General features: G+C 48.5%; 2 protein-coding genes across 4 annotated transcripts; one reads left to right on the top strand and one right to left on the bottom strand.

The window, feature by feature from the left end:
• Positions 1-285: 285 nt before the first annotated feature.
• Positions 286-18308, bottom strand: LOC122380365 (2,3-bisphosphoglycerate-dependent phosphoglycerate mutase-like). The gene is made up of 3 exons (XM_043363461.1): positions 18243-18308; positions 1032-1774; positions 286-670 (listed from the first exon to the last, which is right to left on the bottom strand). The coding sequence occupies exons 2-3, from the start codon at positions 1744-1746 to the stop codon at positions 615-617; spliced, it is 771 nt and encodes a 256-aa protein (XP_043219396.1). The 5' UTR covers positions 1747-1774; positions 18243-18308; the 3' UTR covers positions 286-614.
• On the top strand, positions 7241-21512 carry LOC122380346 (quinone oxidoreductase-like protein 1). 3 transcript variants are annotated; one of them, XM_043363442.1, is made up of 10 exons: positions 7241-7439; positions 7789-7943; positions 12653-12766; positions 14871-15024; positions 15252-15362; positions 15646-15780; positions 18724-18839; positions 19083-19193; positions 20329-20480; positions 20823-21512. In XM_043363442.1, exons 2-10 carry the CDS (start codon positions 7851-7853, stop codon positions 20920-20922), a joined length of 1086 nt encoding a protein of 361 aa, XP_043219377.1. In that variant the 5' UTR covers positions 7241-7439; positions 7789-7850; the 3' UTR covers positions 20923-21512. The 3 variants fall into 3 exon arrangements, with proteins under 3 accessions (XP_043219377.1, XP_043219369.1, XP_043219383.1); XM_043363434.1 differs by having other exon boundaries at positions 7370-7439; positions 7776-7943; XM_043363448.1 differs by lacking the exon at positions 7241-7439 and having other exon boundaries at positions 7712-7943.
• Positions 21513-21651: the final 139 nt, after the last annotated feature.

Below are 21651 nucleotides of genomic sequence, written 5' to 3'. Positions count from 1 at the left end.
TAACTCTGCGCAAAGCCGCCTATCTGCGTGACCACTTGACCAGCATTTTCGAGCATACTGACTGATCGTATTTTATTGATGACAACACCGCTGAGTAAGTGTCTTTGACTGAACACGGTCCAGCGGCCCAGCGCTGCTTCACTGAAGAATTTCAATGCTTCTGAGCGGTTGGACCAATGCTCGAGCTCTGACCCTGCCTGACTTCAGGACCACCGGGATGGCCGACTTCTTTTTACCCGTAAACGTAGTACTCTGATTTATCTGATTCGTGCCTCAAACGTCACACAAGGTTAAATTATCGATTTATTCATACCCGTCTAGATATGTAACAGCACACAAAATAAACATGACAAGACGCGTACATTCCAAAAATAATAACTACCCCCACCTGAGTGACTATTTGGGTTCAAAGCTGTGCAGCTCACAATATCATAAGCTGAGATACACCGTGACAGGTCGCCTCTCGATGACCTATTGTAGCCTATCGTGTAATTACTGCAGAGCCCGGGGCAGCCCGCACGTGTCTACTGTCTGAGATTACTTGGAACTTGGAAGGCTGCTCCCCGGCAGCGCGTGCGCCGGCGCCCCAGCTGCCGTCAGTAGGACTGACGCCATCACGCGTCGCCCGCCATGCACTCCTCGAAGGGTTTGTCGACGCCGACACTGTCACCTGTGGACATACAACATATGGATGTCAGTCATCTACACGCTCCCGTCCCGGGACGTATCATTTCTGCAGTGGCCCGGGTCAGTCGGTCGCTAGGCACCGTAACTGTTAAGGGCTGATATTTGTAAACCTCCTCGGGAACGACCGTGAACTCGGTCGAGTGTGACCATTGAGCGTGACCCCAGGAACGAGAAATTCGAGGCCATAGGTGATCCTTTTTACAACACCCATCAAAATGGAAACTAAACAATGAAAACCCTAATTAGGATCGCACCGAAGTTTGAGGCGCCCAAAACCAGACTGCAAAACTGCGTCGGTAATGAAAGGCATCATTTTGCTAGCGATAGTCGCAATTTCGCCTTACGTGGTATTTTGCCGAGCGACGGCATCAGGTAGACGGTGGGCGCCAGGTCGCCGGTCAGGTGGTCGTCCCGGTGCAGGAACTCGCAGCTGATGGCCAGCTCGCCGTCCGAGCCGCGCCGCACGTGCAGCCGCGTCTGGCCCGTGTTGTGGCAGAAGTGCAGCTCGCCGGCGGGTAGCAGCGCCGCCGACAGCTGCAGCCGGTGCTGCTGCTGCAGCTGCTGCAGCAGGAAGTGCAGCAGGCCCGCGTGGCTGAAGACGGCCACCTCGGCGCCGTCGCAGCCCTCTGCGGCCAGCTCGTCCACCAGTCGGTCGAAGAAGCGTCCGGCGCGGAGGCGCGCGGCGGCCGGCAGCTCCGAGCCGGCCGGGCAGTGGTCGGCCTCCTGAGAGTCGCCCCAGCGGCGGCGCGCCTCGTCGTACGTCAGGCCGGCCATCTGACCGACGTCCCGTTCGCGGAGCATCGGCTCGGGCTGCGGCTGGGGCGCCGGCCGGCCGGCGGCGGCCAGTGCGCGCTGACACGTCTCCATGGCGCGCGTCGTGTCGCTGCTCAGCACGCGGTGGAAGGAGACGCCCTCGGCGCGCCAGGCGGCGCCCAGCGCGTCTGCCTGCCGCCGTCCCACCTCGTTCAGCGGGGTGGGCGTGTGCGACTCGACGACACGCCGCACGTTGGCGTCCGTCTCTCCGTGCCGCACCAGACGCACGTAGAACGATACGGCCATGACAGGCGTGGGACGGCTGACGGAGCTTCTGTCGAGTATACAGGGGGGAGGGGCTGTCAGGCGAGGGACGGCTGACGGAGCTTCTGCCGGGTATGCAGGGGGAGGGGCTGTCAGGCGTGGGACGGCTAACGGAGCTTCTGCTGAACACATGACAGTGGGGGGGGGGGGGGGCGGTCAGGCGGAGGCGTGTGAAGTTGGGAATTCATCTTGACAATCGATGTTGCATTCACTGTGGAATGCATGCTTCAGCTTTGGTAAAATGTAACTCACATGGTTGCGATCGCCGGATGATAATGTATCACGATTACGATTAATTGTCCGAGCGACAATGAAGCCATCTGCCCTAGCAGGATTGGTGAATGAGGCAATGGCGGCACTGCTCATTGTAAGTTCTCTTTTTGTGAAAATTATGTTTGTGCTCCATACAAGTGTGGGTACAAAAGTATCCTTTCAACGATCATCTCTACAAGAGCCACAGTAACGATGCGACATACCTACCTCGTCAAGCGAATAAAAACGAAATATATACGCAGCTCAGCTAAGCCGGCGCAGGTGAACACCTTCCACCTTCCCTGCTGACCAGGCAACACTGGCACTATCCGTATCACTCCCACTTGTAGGCACCAAGTTACAAGTAGCACAGATAACAAAAACTTGCACCGCGCCCTTCGGTATTACGTCGGTAATCTGGGTATATATGGCCTTGATCTGGGTAATCTTATGTAAGCTTGTCACTGAGCATTGCATGTGCCTCCCCAGCACTGCTGTCAATTTAGCAGCACTTTGATTATCCAACTACAGTTTGATATTCAGGGTGCGTCGATTTCGCCCAAACTTGCCCCAGGGACCAAGTCTGACACGCTGAGCACGAATCTGGTGTCAGAAATCCGCTATTCTCAACCGATCACCCAAATTTACCGTTTTTGAGTTCGTCCATCTACAGATTGACAAACTCCAGGGGCCATCGATTTGGCCCAAAAATGGGTCTAGGGGACCAAGTCTGACACGCTGAGCACGAATCTGGTGTCAGAAATCCGCTATTCTCAACTGATCACCCAATTTTACCGTTTTTGAGTTCGTCCATCTACAGATTGACAAACTCCAGGGGCCATCAATTTGGCCCAAAAATGGGTCTAGGGGACCAAGTGTGACACGCTGAGCACGAATCTGGTGTCAGAAATCCGCTTTTCTCAACCGATCACCCAAATTTACCGTTTTTGAGTTCGTCCATCTACAGATTGACAAACTCCAGGGGCCATCCATTTGGCCCAAAAATGGGCTAGGGAGACCAAGTCTGACACGCTGAGCACGAATCTGGTGTCAGAAATCCGCTATTCTCAACCGATCACCCAAATTTACCGTTTTTCAGTTCGTCCATCTACAGATTGACAAACTCCAGGGGCCATCGATTTTGCCCAAAAACGAGTCTAGGGGACCAAGTCTGACACGCTGAGCACGAAGCTGGTGTCAGAAATCCGCTATTCTCAACCAATCACCCAAATTTACCGTTTTTGAGTTCGTGCATCAACAGATTGACAAACTCCAGGGGCCATCGATTTCGCCCAAAAATTGGTCTAGGGGACCAAGTCTGACACGCTGAGCACGAATCTGGTGTCAGAAATCCGCTATTCTCAACTGATCACCCAATTTTACCGTTTTTGAGTTCGTCCATCTACAGATTGACAAACTCCAGGGGCCATCAATTTGGCCCAAAAATGGGTCTAGGGGACCAAGTGTGACACGCTGAGCACGAATCTGGTGTCAGAAATCCGCTTTTCTCAACCGATCACCCAAATTTACCGTTTTTGAGTTCGTCCATCTACAGATTGACAAACTCCAGGGGCCATCCATTTGGCCCAAAAATGGGCTAGGGAGACCAAGTCTGACACGCTGAGCACGAATCTGGTGTCAGAAATCCGCTATTCTCAACCGATCACCCAAATTTACCGTTTTTCAGTTCGTCCATCTACAGATTGACAAACTCCAGGGGCCATCGATTTTGCCCAAAAACGAGTCTAGGGGACCAAGTCTGACACGCTGAGCACGAAGCTGGTGTCAGAAATCCGCTATTCTCAACCAATCACCCAAATTTACCGTTTTTGAGTTCGTGCATCAACAGATTGACAAACTCCAGGGGCCATCGATTTCGCCCAAAAATTGGTCTAGGGGACCAAGTGTGACACGCTGAGCACGAATCTGGTGTCAGAAATCCGTTTTTCTCAACCGATCACCCAAATTTACCGTTTTTGAGTTCGTCCATCTACAGATTGACAAACTCCAGGGGCCATCGATTTGGCCCAAAAATGGGTCTAGGGGATCAAATCTCACACGCTGAGCACGAATCTGGTGTCAAAAATCCGCTATTCTCAACCGATCACCCAAATTTACCGTTTTTGAGTTCGTCCATCTACAGATTGACAAACTCCAGGGGCCATCGATTTGGCCCAAAAACGATTCTAGGGGACCAAGTCTGACACGCTGAGCACGAATCTGGTGTCAGAAATCCGCTATTCTCAACCGATCACCCAAATTTACCGTTTTTGAGTTCGTCCATCTACAGATTGACAATCTCCAGGGGCCATCGATTTCGCCCAAAAATGGGTCTAGGGGACCAAGTCTGACACGCTGAGCACGGATCTGGTGTCAGAAATCCGCTATTCTCAACCGATCACCCAAATTTACCGTTTTTGAGTTCGTCCATCAACAGATTGACAAACTCCAGGGGCCATCGATTTTGCCCAAAAACGAGTCTAGGGGACCAAGTCTGACACGCTGAGCACGAATCTGGTGTCAGAAATCCGCTATTCTCAACCGATCACCCAAATTTACCGTTTTTGAGTTCGTCCATCTACAGATTGACAAACTCCAGGGGCCATCGATTTCGCCCAAAAATGGGTCTAGGGGACCAAGTGTGACACGCTGAGGACGAATCTGGTGTCAAAAATCCGTTTTTCTCAACCGATCACCCAAATTTACCGTTTTTGAGTTCGTCCATCTACAGATTGACAAACTCCAGGGGCCATCAATTTGGCCCAAAAATGGGTCTAGTAGGGGACCAAGTCTGACACACTGAGCACGAATCTGGTGTCAGAAATCCGCTATTCTCAATCTCAATCAATCTGTAGATGGACGAACTCAAAAACGGTAAATTTGGGTGATCGGTTCAGAATAGCGGATTTCTGACACCAGATTCGTGCTCAGCGTGTCACACTTGGTCCCCTACACGCATTTTTGGGCGAAATCGATGGCCCCTGGAGTTTGTCAATCTGTAGATGGACGAACTCAAAAACGGTAAATTTGGGTGATCGGTCGAGAATAGCGGATTTCTGACACCAGATTCGTGCTCAGCGTGTCAGACTTGGTCCCCTAGACCTATTTTTGGGCCAAATCGATGGCCCCTGGAGTTTGTCAATCTGTAGATGGACGAACTCAAAAACGGTAAATTTGGGTGATCGGTTGAGAATAGCGGATTTTTGACACCAGATTCGTGCTCAGCGTGTCAGACTTGGTCCCCTAGACCCATTTTTGGGCCAAATCGATGGCCCCTGTAGTTTGTCAATCTGTAGGTAGATGGACGAACTCAAAAACGGTAAATTTGGGTGATCGGTTGAGAATAGCGGATTTCTGACACCAGATTCGTGCTCAGCGTGTCATACTTGGTCCCCTAGACCCATTTTTGGGCGAAATCGATGGCCCCTGGAGTTTGTCAATCTGTAGATGGACGAACTCAAAAACGGTAAATTTGGGTGATCAGTTGAAAATAGCGGATTTCTGACACCAGATTCGTGCTCAGCGTGTCAGACTTGGTCCCCTAGACCTATTTTTGGGCCAAATCGATGGCCCCTGGAGTTTGTCAATCTGTAGATGGACGAACTCAAAAACGGTAAATTTGGGTGATCGGTTGAGAATAGCGGATTTTTGACACCAGATTCGTGCTCAGCGTGTCAGACTTGGTCCCCTAGACCCATTTTTGGGCCAAATCGATGGCCCCTGTAGTTTGTCAATCTGTAGGTAGATGGACGAACTCAAAAACGGTAAATTTGGGTGATCGGTTGAGAATAGCGGATTTCTGACACCAGATTCGTGCTCAGCGTGTCATACTTGGTCCCCTAGACCCATTTTTGGGCGAAATCGATGGCCCCTGGAGTTTGTCAATCTGTAGATGGACGAACTCAAAAACGGTAAATTTGGGTGATCAGTTGAAAATAGCGGATTTCTGACACCAGATTCGTGCTCAGCGTGTCAGACTTGGTCCCCTAGACCCATTTTTGGGCGAAATCGATGGCCCCTGGAGTTTGTCAATCTGTAGATGGACGAACTCAGAAACGGTAAATTTGGGTGATCGGTTGAGAATGGCGGATTTCTAACACCAGATTCGTGCTCAGCGTGTCACACTTGGTCCCCTAGATCCATTTTTGGGCGAAATCGATGGCACCTGGAGTTTGTCAATCTGTAGATGGACGAACTCAAAAACGGTAAATTTGGGTGGTCGGTTGAGAATAGCGGATTTCTGACACCAGATTCGTGCTCAGCGTGTCAGGCTTGGTCCCGTAGACCCATTTTTCGGCAAAATCGATGGCCCCTGGAGTTTGTCAATCTGTAGATGGACGAACTCACAAACGGTAAATTTGGGTGATCGGTTGAGAATAGCGGATTTCTGACTCCAGATTCGTGCTCAGCGTGTCAGACTTGGTCCCGTAGACCCATTTTTGGGCAAAATCGATGGCCCCTGGAGTTTGTCAATCTGTAGATGGACAAACTCAAAAACGGTAAATTTGGGTGATCGGTTGAGAATAGCAGATTTCTGACACCAGAATTGTGCTCAGCGTGTCAGACTTGGTCCCGTAGACCCATTTTTGGGCGAAATCGAGGGCCCCTGGAGTTTGTCAATCTGTAGATGGACGAACTGAAAAACGGTAAATTTGTGTGATCGGTTGAGAATAGCGGATTTCTGACACCAGATTCGTGCTCAGCGTGACAAACTTGGTCCCTGGGGTAGGTTTGGGCGAAATCGGCGCACCCTGAATATCAAACTGTAGTTGGATAATCAAACTGCTGCTAAATTGACAGCAGTCTCCCCAGCCTCAGGTCATTGTTATGGTTCATGAACGTCACAAATGCGCCATGTATGTGAAATAATCATGAAAATACACAGCTAGCAATTTCTAACGTGTATAAATTTTACCTGTTTTACTCCCGATTGACGTTTCTATACAGGGTTTAACCTGGCACTTCAATCAGTATTTTCTATCTACCTACAGCTGCTCTTCTTTGAACATGTCGAATTCATTAAGACATGCAAAGGTCCAGTAGCAGCACCTCGCCGGCAGCAGCCGACTAACTGACTGAGGCAGTCTTCCCACGGACATCCACCAGTGATCAACATACTGCATAACTGATAAAAGTGTCGGTGCTGTCCAGTCTGGTCTGGTCTCACCTGCAGAGGCCACCGATTGAAGCACCGGGTCCCTGTGCCGGTGGAGCCACCAGACACGGTGGGGAGACCAACCGAGACCATTGCCGGGCCGTCCGACCCCACATATCAGCACAGGTCGCGATACTCACTGGCTCAGTGCACAAGTCAGCCGGTCGGCCGGCACCCAAGATAGCCACCCTGATAGTCATCGGGGTCTCAGCGTCCGAATGGAGCAGGCGACCTAACCGCCGTTGGTGGTCTGGCCAACAATGGATCGGTACGGTAACACACCGCTACCGGCTACGTGCAGACTATAAACGTGAGCGCTAGAGGCTAGCTTGAGGCTAGCTTGATAAGTTAGCTTTTATCGAAAGAATTAGGCAAGCGACCGCGACATTTATTGGCGCAAAACCCATTCAGCAATCGCTCGTCGCTTAGCAACTCGCTAGAAATACGTAATTTGTTCAGAAAAAAAGAGCAATTTGCTAAGCAACAGCTTTTTTCAGCTTTCCAGATTTTCAAAATAATCGCTATCGAACAGGAATTTATGAGTGCATGTTTCAGGATATCTTTGAATGCATGTTTACGCCGTACTTACCTATCGTATTGGGAGGATTCGTTCACAGATGTTATTCCCAGAGAGTTTCGAAGCTAAATTGGGTTAATTTTTACTGTCAAATTTAAAACAATGAGGGCACTGTATCTACCTTTTAGTTCAAGCTCATCTGATTCGACAACTACCAGCAAGTTTGAAGCTGGCCCATTCCTCAGCAAACTTGTGGTGAGTAGGTGAATATGGCAACATTTTTATGTTTAAAATATCAGAGGACTTTTGTAAAATTGGACATCTGTTCCAATTGTAAATTTGAATTTATGTGGTACCTATCGTAAAGTTGGAGTAATAATTTATCTCTCTCTAACAGTGAATTGGTTTTAGCTGTCGCATATCAGTTGGGAAAACTACGAGGAGCCAAACAAAAATTGGATCAGCCAATCAACGGCTGGGGTGGGCGGGGCGATGACCATATATGGTTATAAAATCAGACAACTTTATCTTTTCAATGCACCCTAGCATTCGAATGAAAAAATAAGGCATAAGAATGTCTTTTAACCACACAAGCCCTATACTCACTTGGTGCACAATTAACTGGCGGCTCTAAATCACAGAGTTACAACACAAGGTCAAACAGTGATTGGCAAATATGGCGGATTGAAACAGACACGCCAAAAAATGTAAGCAGTACCATGGTTTAAAAATGTCATTATTTGTATTATTTTGTTTATGGTTTTTCTTATTGTGGCTAAGTTATTATTTTTTAAGTAAATATCTTTGTTTATTGAATGCCCAGCTGATTGTTACGCCCAGAACCTGCCAAAAAATCATTTTCCTATCGCCATTTTCGAGTCAATTCACCGAATTTAATCAAATCACGCTAATTCCTAGTGGAAAATGGCAGCCTTTACTCTCCAATAAGTGGACGTGATACCGCAAGTACCGGCGTGTTATACCGTTTTTACCCTTAGTAGCGGGGGCTGCATTTATGCCCATATATGGTCATCAAAAGTCCATTTATTGACCAATCAATTTTTGGACCTTTGCCTCGTAGTTTCCCCAACTGATATGAATGATTGTGGATAAAATGCCAAAACACTATCATATATTGTTTATAGGTCTGTAATATGTTATGGACAAGCAAATTTAAAGTCAGACACCTATAAATGTGTAAAAAATATTGGCACATAATCTAACAATTTACCCATCAAGCTGCAACATGCCAAAAATTTCAAAAAATTGGAGTAATAATTTGTCTTATGAGTTATGACTGATAACATTTTTAGACAAAAATAAATAGGTGCCTTCAGAGGCCCAAAACCATCCTTTTGCACACCCTGGTTGTACTGTGGCAGTGGTCCAGACTGCAGTCATGGTTGCAGCTGACAGGCTGAGGATCACACCAAGAGCAACCCCATCTTGTGGGCAGACCCATCCCCCAACTCCCCAAGCTGTCCAACTTCCTTCCTTTCACTTCCTTCCTCAAGGTCCCTTACTTACCTTACCTTACCTTACCTTAGGTGTACACGGAATTTTGAGGCCTATATATATAGGCCTGTTGGACCGGATCTTTACTGTAAGTACTCGCTCTGTAGGTACTGGTTGGTATCAGTTGTCGAAGACGGAGGAAAAGCGGATCGCTTTCCAGTGGATGTCGATTCGGGATTTGAAGGCATTGAGAGAGGGGGCAGAGACGACGTGTAGAGGCAGACTGTTCCAACTGTTCACTGCTCTGACGCTCAGGAAGCTCCGTCTTGCTCTGGAGATGGCATGGGGCTTGTGTAGCTTGAAGGGGTGACCTCGAGTGGTTCTGGTCTCGGCGAGGCGGAGAAGCCCTTCTTGAACCTGCATGGCGCCGTGGAGGATCTGGTATATAACTATCATGTCGTCTCGAAGCCGGCGGTAAGTTAGCGACGGTAGGTCGAGCAGACGAAGTCTCTGAGAATAGGGTTTCAGACGTAACTCAGGTACTATCTTGGTTGCTCTGCGCTGAACCCTTTTCACTAGCCTTTGATCTCCTCTTGAGAAGGGTCCCCAGACACAGTTGCTGAACTCAAGGTGTGGCCGGATCAGAGACCTGAAGAGCACTGGCAGGGACTGTTTGTCGAGGTTTGCGAAAGACTTCTTGATGATACCAAGGATTCTGTTCGCCCTGGCGACAGCTGCTGCCGTCTGCTGGTGGAAGTCTAGCAGGCCATCGACAATGATTCCCAGGTCTCTCTCGCTCTCAGTGGTCTTCAGGGGTCTTCCCAACATCATGTACGTCGTGTTCGGGTTGCCCGGGCCTACGTGAAGGACATGGCATTTGTCAAGATTGAATGGGAGTTGCCACTGGCTCGACCAGTTTCCGAGTTTGTTCAAGTCCTCTTGCAGTGTATCGCTAGCCTGGGAAGAGTAGAGTATACTGGATGGTACACTTTGCAGTCGTCAGCGAACAACTTGATACTGGAAGAGATGTGGTCTGGTATGTCGTTGATGTAGATAAGAAACAGAAGAGGTCCCAACACAGATCCTTGAGGTACTCCACTTGTTACTCTAGCTCGTGTGGACACTGCCCCTTCAACCCGGACCTGTTGAGTTCTATCAGTAAGAAAAGCTCTTATCCAGCCCAGGGGTTTCCCATCGATGCCGTGTTCCTGAAGTTTCAATAGTAGTCGGCCATGGGGCACAGAATCAAATGCTTTTCTGAAGTCCAGGTATACTGCATCCAATGGTTGCTTGTCTTCAATAATCTTGGTCCAGGCGTCCATTGTTTCCAGTAGCTGGGTGCTACAGGAGTGACTGGGGCGGAACCAGGGGGAGGCACTCGCCTTGGCCGTATATGGGCCAGAATGTCTAACGATTTCCGCCATGTTGTGTATACCAAAGTCTTGAAAAGTTGATCACTGCAATCAAACTGCAAGCATGAAGCAGCAGCACTTTTGAGTAGTGTACCTCTCACTTAACTGCACCTCTGCTACCGTACATGCAATTTATATTTCTGGTATACACAACATGGCGGAAATCGATAGACAAAAACAAGTCACCAATGCTCCTTCCAGTATATATTAGAGTTCAGTGGGCGGAACCCATGTTGGTGTGGACTAAGCAGATTGTTCATGGCAAGATGGTCCATTAACTTGTCTCGCATGATTGCTTCCATGGTCTTGCAGATAATGGATGTTAGACTGATCGGTCTGTAGTTGCTTGCTGACTGTTTTGATCCTTTCTTGAAAATAGGTACTACCACAGCATGGCGCCATTCATCTGGGACACTAGAAGTCTGGAGACAAGCATTGAACAGCTGGGACAGAGGAACAGCGATCTGTGGAGCCAGTTCCTTAAGCACCCTGGGATGCAGTCCATCAGGCCCCGGTGCTCCCGACACATTCAGCTTGAGCAGTTTCTGATAGACTTCTTCTGAAGTTATAACTGCCTCACATAGTCTGTCACCAAGAAAAGGCTGGCTTCGGGGTACTGGCATGGTGGTCTGATCCTCTGTCGCGAAGACGCTGGAGAAGAACTTGTTGAGCAGATCTGCTTTGTCGCTGGGAGAGCTTTTGGGTTGCCCTAGCTCATTTTCGATAACATCAATCCCAGGTTTGGTCTTGAGGCGGGTGTTCGCATATTTCCAAAAAGCCTTAGGGTTGGTTTTGATGTCTTTTGTGATCTGGGCTTCAAAATCTCTTCTTAGCTTCCTTGTCATCTTCCTCAGCCTATTACGGCATACATTGAACTTGTTGAGATCACTGGTGTTTAGAGTCCTTGCATAGGTAGCCCATAAGTTCCTTTTCTTTTTGCGCAAGCGAAGGGCTTCTCTGTTCATGTATAAGTTCTTTGGCTTTCCACATCTTGTCTTGGGCACATGTTGGTCAACTAGATCTGATATAGTCTTCTTGAAGAAAGTGTACGCGCACTGCGGATTCGTATCTTGGATTTGGCCCTAGTCAACTTTGGCTGCTTCAACTCGTAGAAGGTTGAAGTCTGCCTTGTGGAGTGCAGGTTTCTTGGTAAGTTGGGCTGAGGTTGGGGCAGTGTAGCAGTGGACTGTGAACCTGAGTAGGAGGTGGTCGCTCTTGCTGAGACCAGGCAGGTATTCAATGTTGGACACCATTCCCTCCTCAGTTGTGAAAACCAGATCCAAAAGACTCGGCTCGCATCCAGCTCTGTATCGTGTTGGCCTTGAGATGTGTTGGACTAAAAACAGATCAGCTAACTTGGTCATAAACAGGTGAGTTGGATGGTCATCTGGGGCAGGGCTAGACAAAGTGTCCCAGTTCAAGCGAGGGTAGTTGAAGTCACCGGCCAGCAGCATATGCGATGAGGAACTGTAGTTGTCATCAAGCACTTTGCATATTTCCAGTGTACTCGTTGCCAGACAACTACTGGGGCTTCTGTACAGACATCCCAGCCGAAGTGTGTCTCTGCCTTTTAGTCTCAAGGCAAGCCAAATAGTTTCCACCCCATGCACAGCAGAAACGCTTAACGGCTGACATTTGATGCTGTCTTTAACATACACACAAATGCCCCTAAGTCCCTGTTTACCTGGATTTGAGGCATCAGGGTCGAAGTTCATGTACACATTGTAACCTGTGAGGTTGAATATTGCTGCTGAGAGTGCGCGTACTTGGGCTTTTGGTAGAACTTCTGTTATCATCATAATTTCAGGCTCTGAACCAGCAATTTCTGCAAGCAAACAATCTCTTTTATTAACAAATTGGTCTGCATTGGTGTACAGGACTGTTAACCCTGGTCCCCTCTCCCCTGCATACTTCCTAGTTCCATCAACATTGAAAGCCTCTGAGCAGGCTGGATCACATTCTCATATGATTGCACAATTCATACACTCCCTTTCATTCAAGCCCATACGAGTGTGGATGTGCTTAAACATGCAGCACACAGACACCTCTCTCTGACAGGATGGACTTGAATTTGATGGGTCTTAATGAAATTTCTAGGAGGAAACGCCAACATGTGAAGAAGAAGAAGTACTAATACAAGTAAATGCATGCAATTTGACAATGTGGGACAAAGCACATCTTAGTTATATGAAGAAACTTGGATGCAGTGAGGTGAGTGGGCTACTGAAGGATTGCTGGCACTCATTGGTAGTAACATAGGTATTTATTTTGAAATGATCATTCATGTTTCCACATTGCCCTCTCCTCCAAGGAAGAAAGCAGGGGCGGCGCCACGGGTTTTCGATAGGGGGGGACGGGGACGGGGGCTTGCCTAACTGAGAATCCCAAAAGTAGATACTGATCGTGTATGCAAAAAAAAACGAGGCACGTAACGCCGCGAAACTTGGCAAAGCCCAAAACACATCGAATGGTGCATCCCGTTTCCAAACTTATCATAGGACAACTATAAGATCGATCACCTTTTCAAGCATCCTTGCCTCTAAATCAAAATTTGCAGTCTTGCCAACTCAAAGCTGGTTTCCTACAAGCTGCGAATTGCTTAGGTATGAGTAGCAGTGCCAACTACTTACGTTTCGTACTTTCAAATTTTCGATCTTGCGTCTGGTCAGCTTCATGGCTTCATCATCATATAGTCATGGAGGAAAAGTGGGAATGTTTTCTGCTCTGACAAGTGCGCCAAAACTGCAATATAATTTCAGAATCATGACATCACCACCTGATCCATATGCAACGGGCAGGGTGCAGCTAATGGCTAGCCGTCAGTGGTCATGTCATCGGTGGTCACTCAAAAGGTCATGCTAGGTCATGGAAGGTCACCAGCCGTTATTTGATCACACTTTCTGATGGATTTTACTTACCAAGAGCTTCAAGGGAAAAACGAGCGCATGCCGCATGCACCGTTGAAAAAAATTGAGTGAAAGGGTCTCAGGTCCGGCGACCTCTGCAGGTGAAGTGCCCCAGGGTAGGATTCCGGTCCTTGTTGATTAACTTCGTCAAAAATTGCGGTACATAGAGCTGTGATGTCGGCACCATTGTGTTCGTCATGATCGAGCTGTCACGACCTGCATCGTTCTCATATTCACCCTCCAATCGTAACAACTACAGCAGGGATTGGCAAATGGCGTGGCACCCCTTTGGGAGGTAATGAAGGTCTCTTGAAACCTCATCCCTCATCTCTTTAGCATCAGTGGCTCTCCTTATGGAACAGGTTTCTTGACTGGTCTGTTTCACCCCAGAATTCAAAGACTAGTCAAGGTAAAACCGAGCGCACCACAGTGAGCACAATTTGATAAGCTGGTGTATCTCAATTTCATGTAGAACCTTTCACGTATCACGTACCTAAAACCCTTTCGTGCACTCATGCAAAAGCAACTGCCATGTTTCAACAGCTGGTAATGGCATTTTCACAGCCGCTGACGTAAGAAGGGGAGGGAAGGGGGCTTGATTAGACCCCCAGCCGTTCGGCCGCCGACCGAACTTAGTTTTGCAGAAAAAAAACGAGTGCTATCGAACCCCTTGACGAGAGGGTGCCGATGCTACCCAATTATAAGATCTTGGGCTACGGCGTGCTTTTTTGGTCCTGCCTGTGATCTATCCGAACACTTCTGCCCACAAGTGCTGGGTTAAATGGCATATATTTCAAATGGTTCCTGTGGTAGAGCTGCCATGCTTGAATTTGACTAATTAGGAATGGAAAATATCCATATAGTAACGGAAATCTATGGAATTTCAGTAAACTTGGTTTTGTCGGCAATGTGGTCTGGCAGTGGGGTGGGGGAGGTAATAAACCCTGTCTGGCGCCCCAAAAAGGGGGGGCACGATCCCCGAGGCCCTGCCGATCACCTTATGACTACAGGCATCACAGCTCCACACCTTTTGCAGATGGCCAGGACCCCCTGCGATACATCCCAACAGCAATCTTTATTCAGAACCTGTCTTGATTAACCAACGATGCATTAAATGCGACGGATAACTCTACAATGCATTATTATCAACTATTGAACGGACCTCGCCGATAGGGGGGTACTGTACCCCCCTAACTTTCGATAGCGGGGGACCTGTCCCCCCCGTCCCCCCCGGTGGCGCCGCCCATGGAAGAAAGGTCATCTTCATGGGATTAGCAATTTTGTCAAATACCATATTCCCGACTTGAATCACATAGTTTTGAAGAAAAACCTAGCATATTCACATTATTATTTATCTGCCATTATTTGCCAGTTTTACATATACATCATCATGTTTCTCCTCCCCACAGTTGGCTGTGGGTCACGAGTTCTCTGGAGTGGTGCACCAGGTGGGCAGGGGCGTCAGTCAGTGGCAGGCCGGGGACCCCGTCATGGGCATCGTGCCCATCGACCACAACAGACCGGCGTGCGCCGAGTACGTCGTCGTCGACCAGTACGACATTGGTAAGTGAAAACTGGAAATGCAACATGTCTTGAGTGGAGCAACAGTGATGTTATTTCAGAGCAGCATTAGCTCCATTTTCAAGGTGTTTTTAGTTGCAGCAATTACAATATGCATTGCAGACGACTGTGCTGATCGTTTCCCAGTCTATTTCCTAACTGCAGCGAGTGTAGCCCCGTCTGTTCTACTCACCCCTGATCGGTTACCATCCATGACTGTTGTCTTTCAGTTGCGAAGCCCGCCTCGGTGTCTGACGCGCACGCGGCCAGCTGTCTGGAGGACGCCCTGAAGGCCTACATCGCACTCGTCTACCAGGCACACATCCGACCGGCAGACCTCGGTATGGCTCTAATCGTAACCGAACATCGAATAGCTGCGTGGCACCTCGCGGTGTTTCTGACGTGTTTGCGTAGCGCCAGTATTTGTGACGTGTTTACGTAGTGCTCTATGTTTGTGACGTGTTTCTGTAATGCTGTATGTAACGCGTTTGTATACCGCACAGTGCCTGTAACTTGTATCTGTACCTGCAGTGTTTGTGAGATGTATTTGCGTACCGCGTAATGTTTGTGGCGTGTTTGCGTTCTGCGCGCAGTGTTTGTGACGAAGTTCCGTACCCCTCTCAGTGTTTTTGCCCCGCGGCGCCACTGGGTTCGGCTCGATGGCGGTGCAGCTGGCAGCGCTGTTCGGCGCGCGGGTCATCACCTCGGCGCACTCAGAGGATGAGCTGGGCTACCTGGAGTCGCTGCAGCAGGACATTGGTGAGCAGCGGGCGGGAGGCACGGTGCGGAGGGGGCAGGGGTGGCAAGAGGGCAATAGAATCAGAATAAGCTGTATTCAAATGAGATACAACAATAGTTAAGGCTGCGCCTCACGGCACCACTACCCCAGGCTTTCGGAGCATATGGTGCATTTAATATCGCATTTGCGCTTTTGTTGCTTCATCGCAAGTGCCTCTGTGGGTCAGAGCAGTACTAGACGTTGATTCAGTCGTGTTGCTGAGTAGTTGAGTCAGCCACGAGCCACTTCACCACGCTGCAGCGTAGATGCTGCAGAAGTGCAGAGTCAGCGAGGTCCTGCAGCCGCGAGCGACAGCGTGCTGCGAACGTGCCGTGGTTAGCAGATCCTTGGATGAGGCTTCCATCCGAGCTAAACGCCGTGTGCTACTGCAGCACTCGAGTCAGCAGCGCAGCGTGTTTGGCAGTGTAAATGAAGACGGACTGACTGAGTAATTAAGGAGTGACTGGCGCACCCCCCGACATCGCCTTAGTGCCGCTTGAGCCCGGAGGGGGGGGGGGGCAGCCATGGTTCTAATTAGCGGTGCATCTCCACCCGGCCTAGCCCGTATCAGAGTACTCCCGTCACATCTATGTGTGAATGTAATACGTATTCTGACAGAACTCAGTTAAATACGGCCGGTGACTGAATTAAGTTCTTATAGGGAGGAGGGACAGAAAGTCGAAAAGACCAACAGTCCCTGGATGCCGATATCATTTGACCCAGAGCACGTTCACCCAGTCGCTCCGACGTGTTAAAGGCTGTTTCACTTCAGAAATTGTCAGCTTTATGACCATGTCAGTTGGGGGAGGTTTGGTCAATGGTTGTCATTTTTAGCACATGCCATTTTTGGCAACCATGTGCTAAAAATGACAACGCTATCAGCTATTTTTAGCAACGATGAAGCCGATTTCACTCCTCAGCGAGGAAATCACGATTTTGGAAATACAAGCACTGATTTTGGAAAAGAAGTGCTGCCACCTGGTGCAAGAAGAAGAAACCAGCTTTAATATGGCCGTTGTTTGTATGGTAGTCCAACGTTGAAGTATACCCTTTTTTGTGGCCCGAAGTTGGAACTTTAAATTGAAGCATCCGAAAATGATCGATATTGATCGAAATCATGATGTTGATGAAAAAAATAATATGTTAAGTTGAGAGAGGAGGCCATTTTATCCAGATGCGGTGGTTTACTTCTTGAAATTATTTTTGCTTACGACGACTGCCATGTAATGAGGGATAATTAGCAGCCGTCATTAGCAAAAATAATTTCAAGAAGTAAACTACTGCATCTGGATAAAATGGCCTCCTCTCTCAACTTAAAATATTATTTTTTTCATCAACATCATGTTTTCGATCAATATCGATCATTTTCGGATGCTTCAATTTTAAGTTCCAACTTCAGGCCACAAAACAAACTACCATACAAATAACAGGCATATTAAAGCTGGATTCTTCGTCTTGCACCAGGTGGCAGCACTTCTTTTCCAAAATCAGTGTTTATCTTTCCAAAATCTTAATTTCCTCGCTGAGGAGTGAAATCGGCCTCATCGTTGTCAAAAATAGCAGAATCGTTGTCATTTTTAGCACGTGTGACAAAAATAGCACGTGCTAAAAATGACAACGATTGACCAAAACTCCCCCGACTGATGTCTTTTCTAAGCCAATATGCCTAGCTCGGATTTAAACAATTCTGCGCTAATGTAGTTACAAAACTCGTTTAAACTTCTTTTACTCTTGACGCTCTTGTATTTTCGATTGTCGGAGTATGCAAGCAACTATGGCTTGGCTTGGTCACTATGTTTTCAAGTATTGAATTGCGGTACATGGGAACTTGTCAATGGGCAGGCATATTATTGCCACTTACTGTGATTTACTTTCACTGAAATGCACTACAAAATAGCCTAACTAGGTGATGAAGCTAGTTATTTACGGCACGAAAACAACACGTACAATACAGTTTGCATTAAAATATGCGTATAGGTAAACTGTTTTTTATCATCGGCACTTGACAAACATTCTGGGGTCTACAATTACATTTTTTTTACAATTACATTACATTTAAGCTTAATTGGACTCTTGTTTCATTGATAAAACCACCTAAATGAAGGGTGATATGATTTAACTAACTTAGGGGTGTATGAATCATGGCAGTGAACCTAAAAAGACGGCCGCTATACATCCCGAGGCGTATTTCCTGAGAGTCAAACGTTATGAGGAAGTTCATCATGTTGGTTATATTTTATAAGCATATTTTAAGTCGCCTAATCCTGAATTGAATCTGAAAATAGTGACAGAATAACTAAGTTTGGGTATATTCGATCACGGATCTTTGTCAACATCCGTCATGATCGAATATACCGGATTTTTTTTATTTTGCCATTATATTCAAATTCAATTGAGGATTCGGCCACATAAAATATGCTTATTTGTCTGAGGTCTGACTCACCGGAGAAGTTGAGAGACGGCGATGGAGTGACGAGAGGTGCCGCTCAGCTGTTCACGTGGGGACGGCGGCGCGCCAAGTGTGGGTACTGATCGCGGCGCCGGGGGGGGGGGCTCGGGGGGAGGGAGGAGCTGCAGAGTGGGAGAGGGTCGCCAGGCGGGTCACGTAACAGGCCGTGAACTGCCCTTGCCAACCATTGTACGTCGCAGTGACCGACGTTCGGTCGTTCGCTCGTGGTTCTTACCGGTTGGGCAATGTCGAACTGATTGAATCCATCCCGTCACTCAAACTCAATTGGCTTGTTCACAGGCTTCTAGAAACGTGCTTCAACTCAATCAGCAATCAACCCATCATATTCGTATCAGAATGTGAATCCGTTGAGCGCTTCACTTGCACCTCAGATGTTGTTAAGTCTAGTTTAGGGACGCTGGAACTGTTTGTAACCGTGTTTGTTTTGCTGTGCTGATTTGGCGCACTTCGGCAGTGGTTCTGGACTGCACGGGCGGCGTGGAGGGCAACAAGCTCAGGCAGATGGTGATGGACGAGTCCCTGGACATGGGAGTCGATATCATCATTGACCAGGGCAACGTCAAACAACCGGTAAGCGACGAAACGGAGCATATAACCCTAGCTTACCAGGGGATGGAAATTGGAGATGATGGTCATCTGATGCTCCCTTCCTTGTCACTGAATGAAATGAACGGATAAACGGAACGGAAATATCCGTAACACCCTAAAAGAATCGGTCTGCCTCTGATGTATACGAGTTTGTTAACATTATTATATTCATTGTTTTTATGATTATGTCATATAATTTTATAATTGTTTTGTCCTTTTTGTCAGGTGTGCGACTCTCCGGAGTGGGAGGCGCCGACCGCGTTCTGGACGGTCGGTCTGAGCTGCAGTGTACTGTCGGTGGGCGGCCGGCTGGTCACTCAACAGGCCGGTCTCCAGGTCAGTAAATGGGCTGTGTGTGTGGGGGGGGGGAAGGGGGTGATATTGTGGGTTCGGTACGGACGGAAATCTCGTACGGATGGGGTTAAGCATGCTGGGAGCCCGGCAGAGTCTGTCAGAGACGGGGTTCAACACAAACGATGGGAGAGGTAGCCGTTTATGGAGGTCTAATGCGAACGGTGGGGGTGACCAGGGTCTAAATTGGGCGGTGGAACGACGGTAGTGGGTGTCCGGAATAGACGAGCGGTTAGACATGTCAAATGGTGACCTGTGTCAGCGGAAATGGCGTAGCGATGGTGCTACATGTTAGGTAATTGTTAATATAGTAGCTCGTGCTTTTGCCAATAGAACTCGTGCATAGTACATAGTACCCATGGTTCGGAGCAATGCAGAGCAATGGAGCAGTGTTGAACCCTCTGGTCAAAGTTACTTAATTTCATGGGTTTTTAACTAGAGAAGCATTGGCTTCAAAGTACGCAGAAAAGCTACCGAAGTACATATTTTCGCTAGTCTTCGTTACGGCACCAGTCGATGCATGTACTGATACCGTGAAATCGGAGCACAGCCGCGGCTACTGATGCCATTTCCAGCTGTGGCGGCGCTCGCCTGGCGCGGCCGGTACGCGGGCCTGCCCTGATGTACCCCGCCGATTGGAGGGACGCCGGGTCCGGGTCCAGCTGTCTGGCTAGGGTTTCTAGCGGAAGACACCTGTAGTTGTTTGTCCAGCGGGTCCGAGGGGAGCGTGGGTGTCGGCGGTGTGGGTGCCGTCACTCCCCCAGGGTGCTGTGTTTTGTCAGGTGTGGCTGGGGTGGGGTGCATGTCCCGACACCTCAGCCCGATAGCTGGGAAGGGGTGTATCCCATACGTGATTGTTCACCGGGTTTGGTGTTTATTTTGAACTTGATGGCATAACTGACACTTTGCATTTTCGAAGCCTTTGGTGACTCACTACCTTTCTATATGTTGTACAATGCATACATACCAGGTGTATTTGCCGGTCTGTGCAGGTCTATGTGCCACTGCTGGTGCAGGTGTGCTGTGACCGGCATCTTTGCCTTCATTCTGTTCTCCGCCTATACCCGCACTCTGTGCCGTCTCTGCAGGTAACTGACTCCTCTCGAACTGCCCCTCTCAGGTCGAACCTGCCGTGTCCCAGCGGCTGCTGCAGCGTTGCGCCTCGCTGAGCTTCCTGTTCGGCCAGGCGTGGCCGCTGGGCACCAAAACCCACGGCCGCTACCTGCACATTCTGCGGGACGTGGCCGAAAAGCTGCGCGATAACGCCATCAGGTCAGCAGGGCGGCCAGGGGGATCTGTGGGAGGGGAGGCACAAAGTGGGAACATACGCAAATTTGTGAGCGTTAGGCATGATAGTTCTGGCATCGGTTCGTTTTCTATAGTAACTGCAGCTAATTGTCAGAATTTGTTGTAAAATGTTTATGATGGTCTGAATAATTTTTTTTTTTTTATAAAAGTATTTTCTTGGTATTTTCTTCAACGAGGCTCAACAAGATGTTCCATTAAGGAGATGCAGGTCAACTCTTAAGTCTTATTGTTTCAAAAGTTCAGCCGAATCCTTTCTGTTAGCAGACACTCCTCCACGCACCGACTAACCACTCGCGTCTTCCCCAGGCCGAACATCCACCACACGGTGGCGTTTTCTGAGGTGACAAACGCCTTGGAGCAGCTGAGGCCGGACCTGGTCGGCAACATTGTGGTAACGATGCGGTGAGCCGGCCCGTGAACTACGTGGGATGGGGTGGAGTGTAACAGATGTAATCTGACGGCGAATGTGACAGACGCCACAGATGTGACTGATGGACGGATGGCATGTGTGATGGGTGTGATAGATATGGCGAGAATTTTACCGATCGTCGACCGCGCCGAAGCGAAGTCGGTTGGGGTAGATATTTATCGGTCTGTGCGCTGTGCGATGAGTTATTCCTGAGGAGCGTAGTCACCTTTACAATCCTCGCGTAGGGACGTAGCCGAATGACATGCTTTGTTGTATTGTATATTGTTGGTCACCAAAAATTGACTTTGGGTGGCGCTCTTGCGCGACACATAACCTGTGATTGGATGCGGGGCAGTAGCTTAGAGCTTAGACATTACCTACATTTGGACTTTTGTGCCCCTGTGATCTGGCGTCGCTTTTATTGGCTATATTCTACGAATGGGACGGTGAGAGCCACTTCTTCGTCTTGTATTTGGATATTATTATTGCACAGTTTGTATTATTTTGCACTTATTTTAGAGTCGTGTATTATCATATAATGTATTCAGCGGTGTTTCGCCAAAAATAAAACACAATCCTGTGCTGAAGTGATGGTTTACAGTTAATAAGCAGCTGTTGGCTCGTAATCGGGGCTCATGGGTATCGGCTTACCTAATTCTTGGAACCCCGCAGCTCAGAAACGGTCTTATTAGACCGAAACGGCCATATCTAAAAGATTTTTTTTTT

This window comes from Amphibalanus amphitrite, unplaced genomic scaffold, assembly GCF_019059575.1.
Source record: "Amphibalanus amphitrite isolate SeventyFive unplaced genomic scaffold, NRLGWU_Aamphi_draft 000009F_arrow, whole genome shotgun sequence".
NCBI lineage: Eukaryota > Metazoa > Arthropoda > Thecostraca > Balanomorpha > Balanidae > Amphibalanus > Amphibalanus amphitrite.
The sequence above is the reverse complement of the archived record's forward strand: the minus strand, read 5'-3'. Positions and strand labels throughout refer to the sequence as shown.

Excerpts from the sequence above, each read along its gene's own strand:
- LOC122380346 (XM_043363442.1), top strand. The coding sequence starts at position 7,851 with ATGAGGGCACTGTATCTACCTTTTAGTTCAAGCTCATCTGATTCGACA. Across the intron at positions 15,025-15,251 it reads CGTCGACCAGTACGACATTG|TTGCGAAGCCCGCCTCGGTG; the intron begins GTAAGTGAAAAC and ends GTTGTCTTTCAG. Across the intron at positions 19,194-20,328 it reads CTCAACAGGCCGGTCTCCAG|GTCGAACCTGCCGTGTCCCA; the intron begins GTCAGTAAATGG and ends TGCCCCTCTCAG.
- LOC122380365 (XM_043363461.1), bottom strand. The coding sequence starts at position 1,746 with ATGGCCGTATCGTTCTACGTGCGTCTGGTGCGGCACGGAGAGACGGAC. Across the intron at positions 671-1,031 it reads GTCGCTCGGCAAAATACCAC|GTGACAGTGTCGGCGTCGAC; the intron begins GTAAGGCGAAAT and ends GTATGTCCACAG.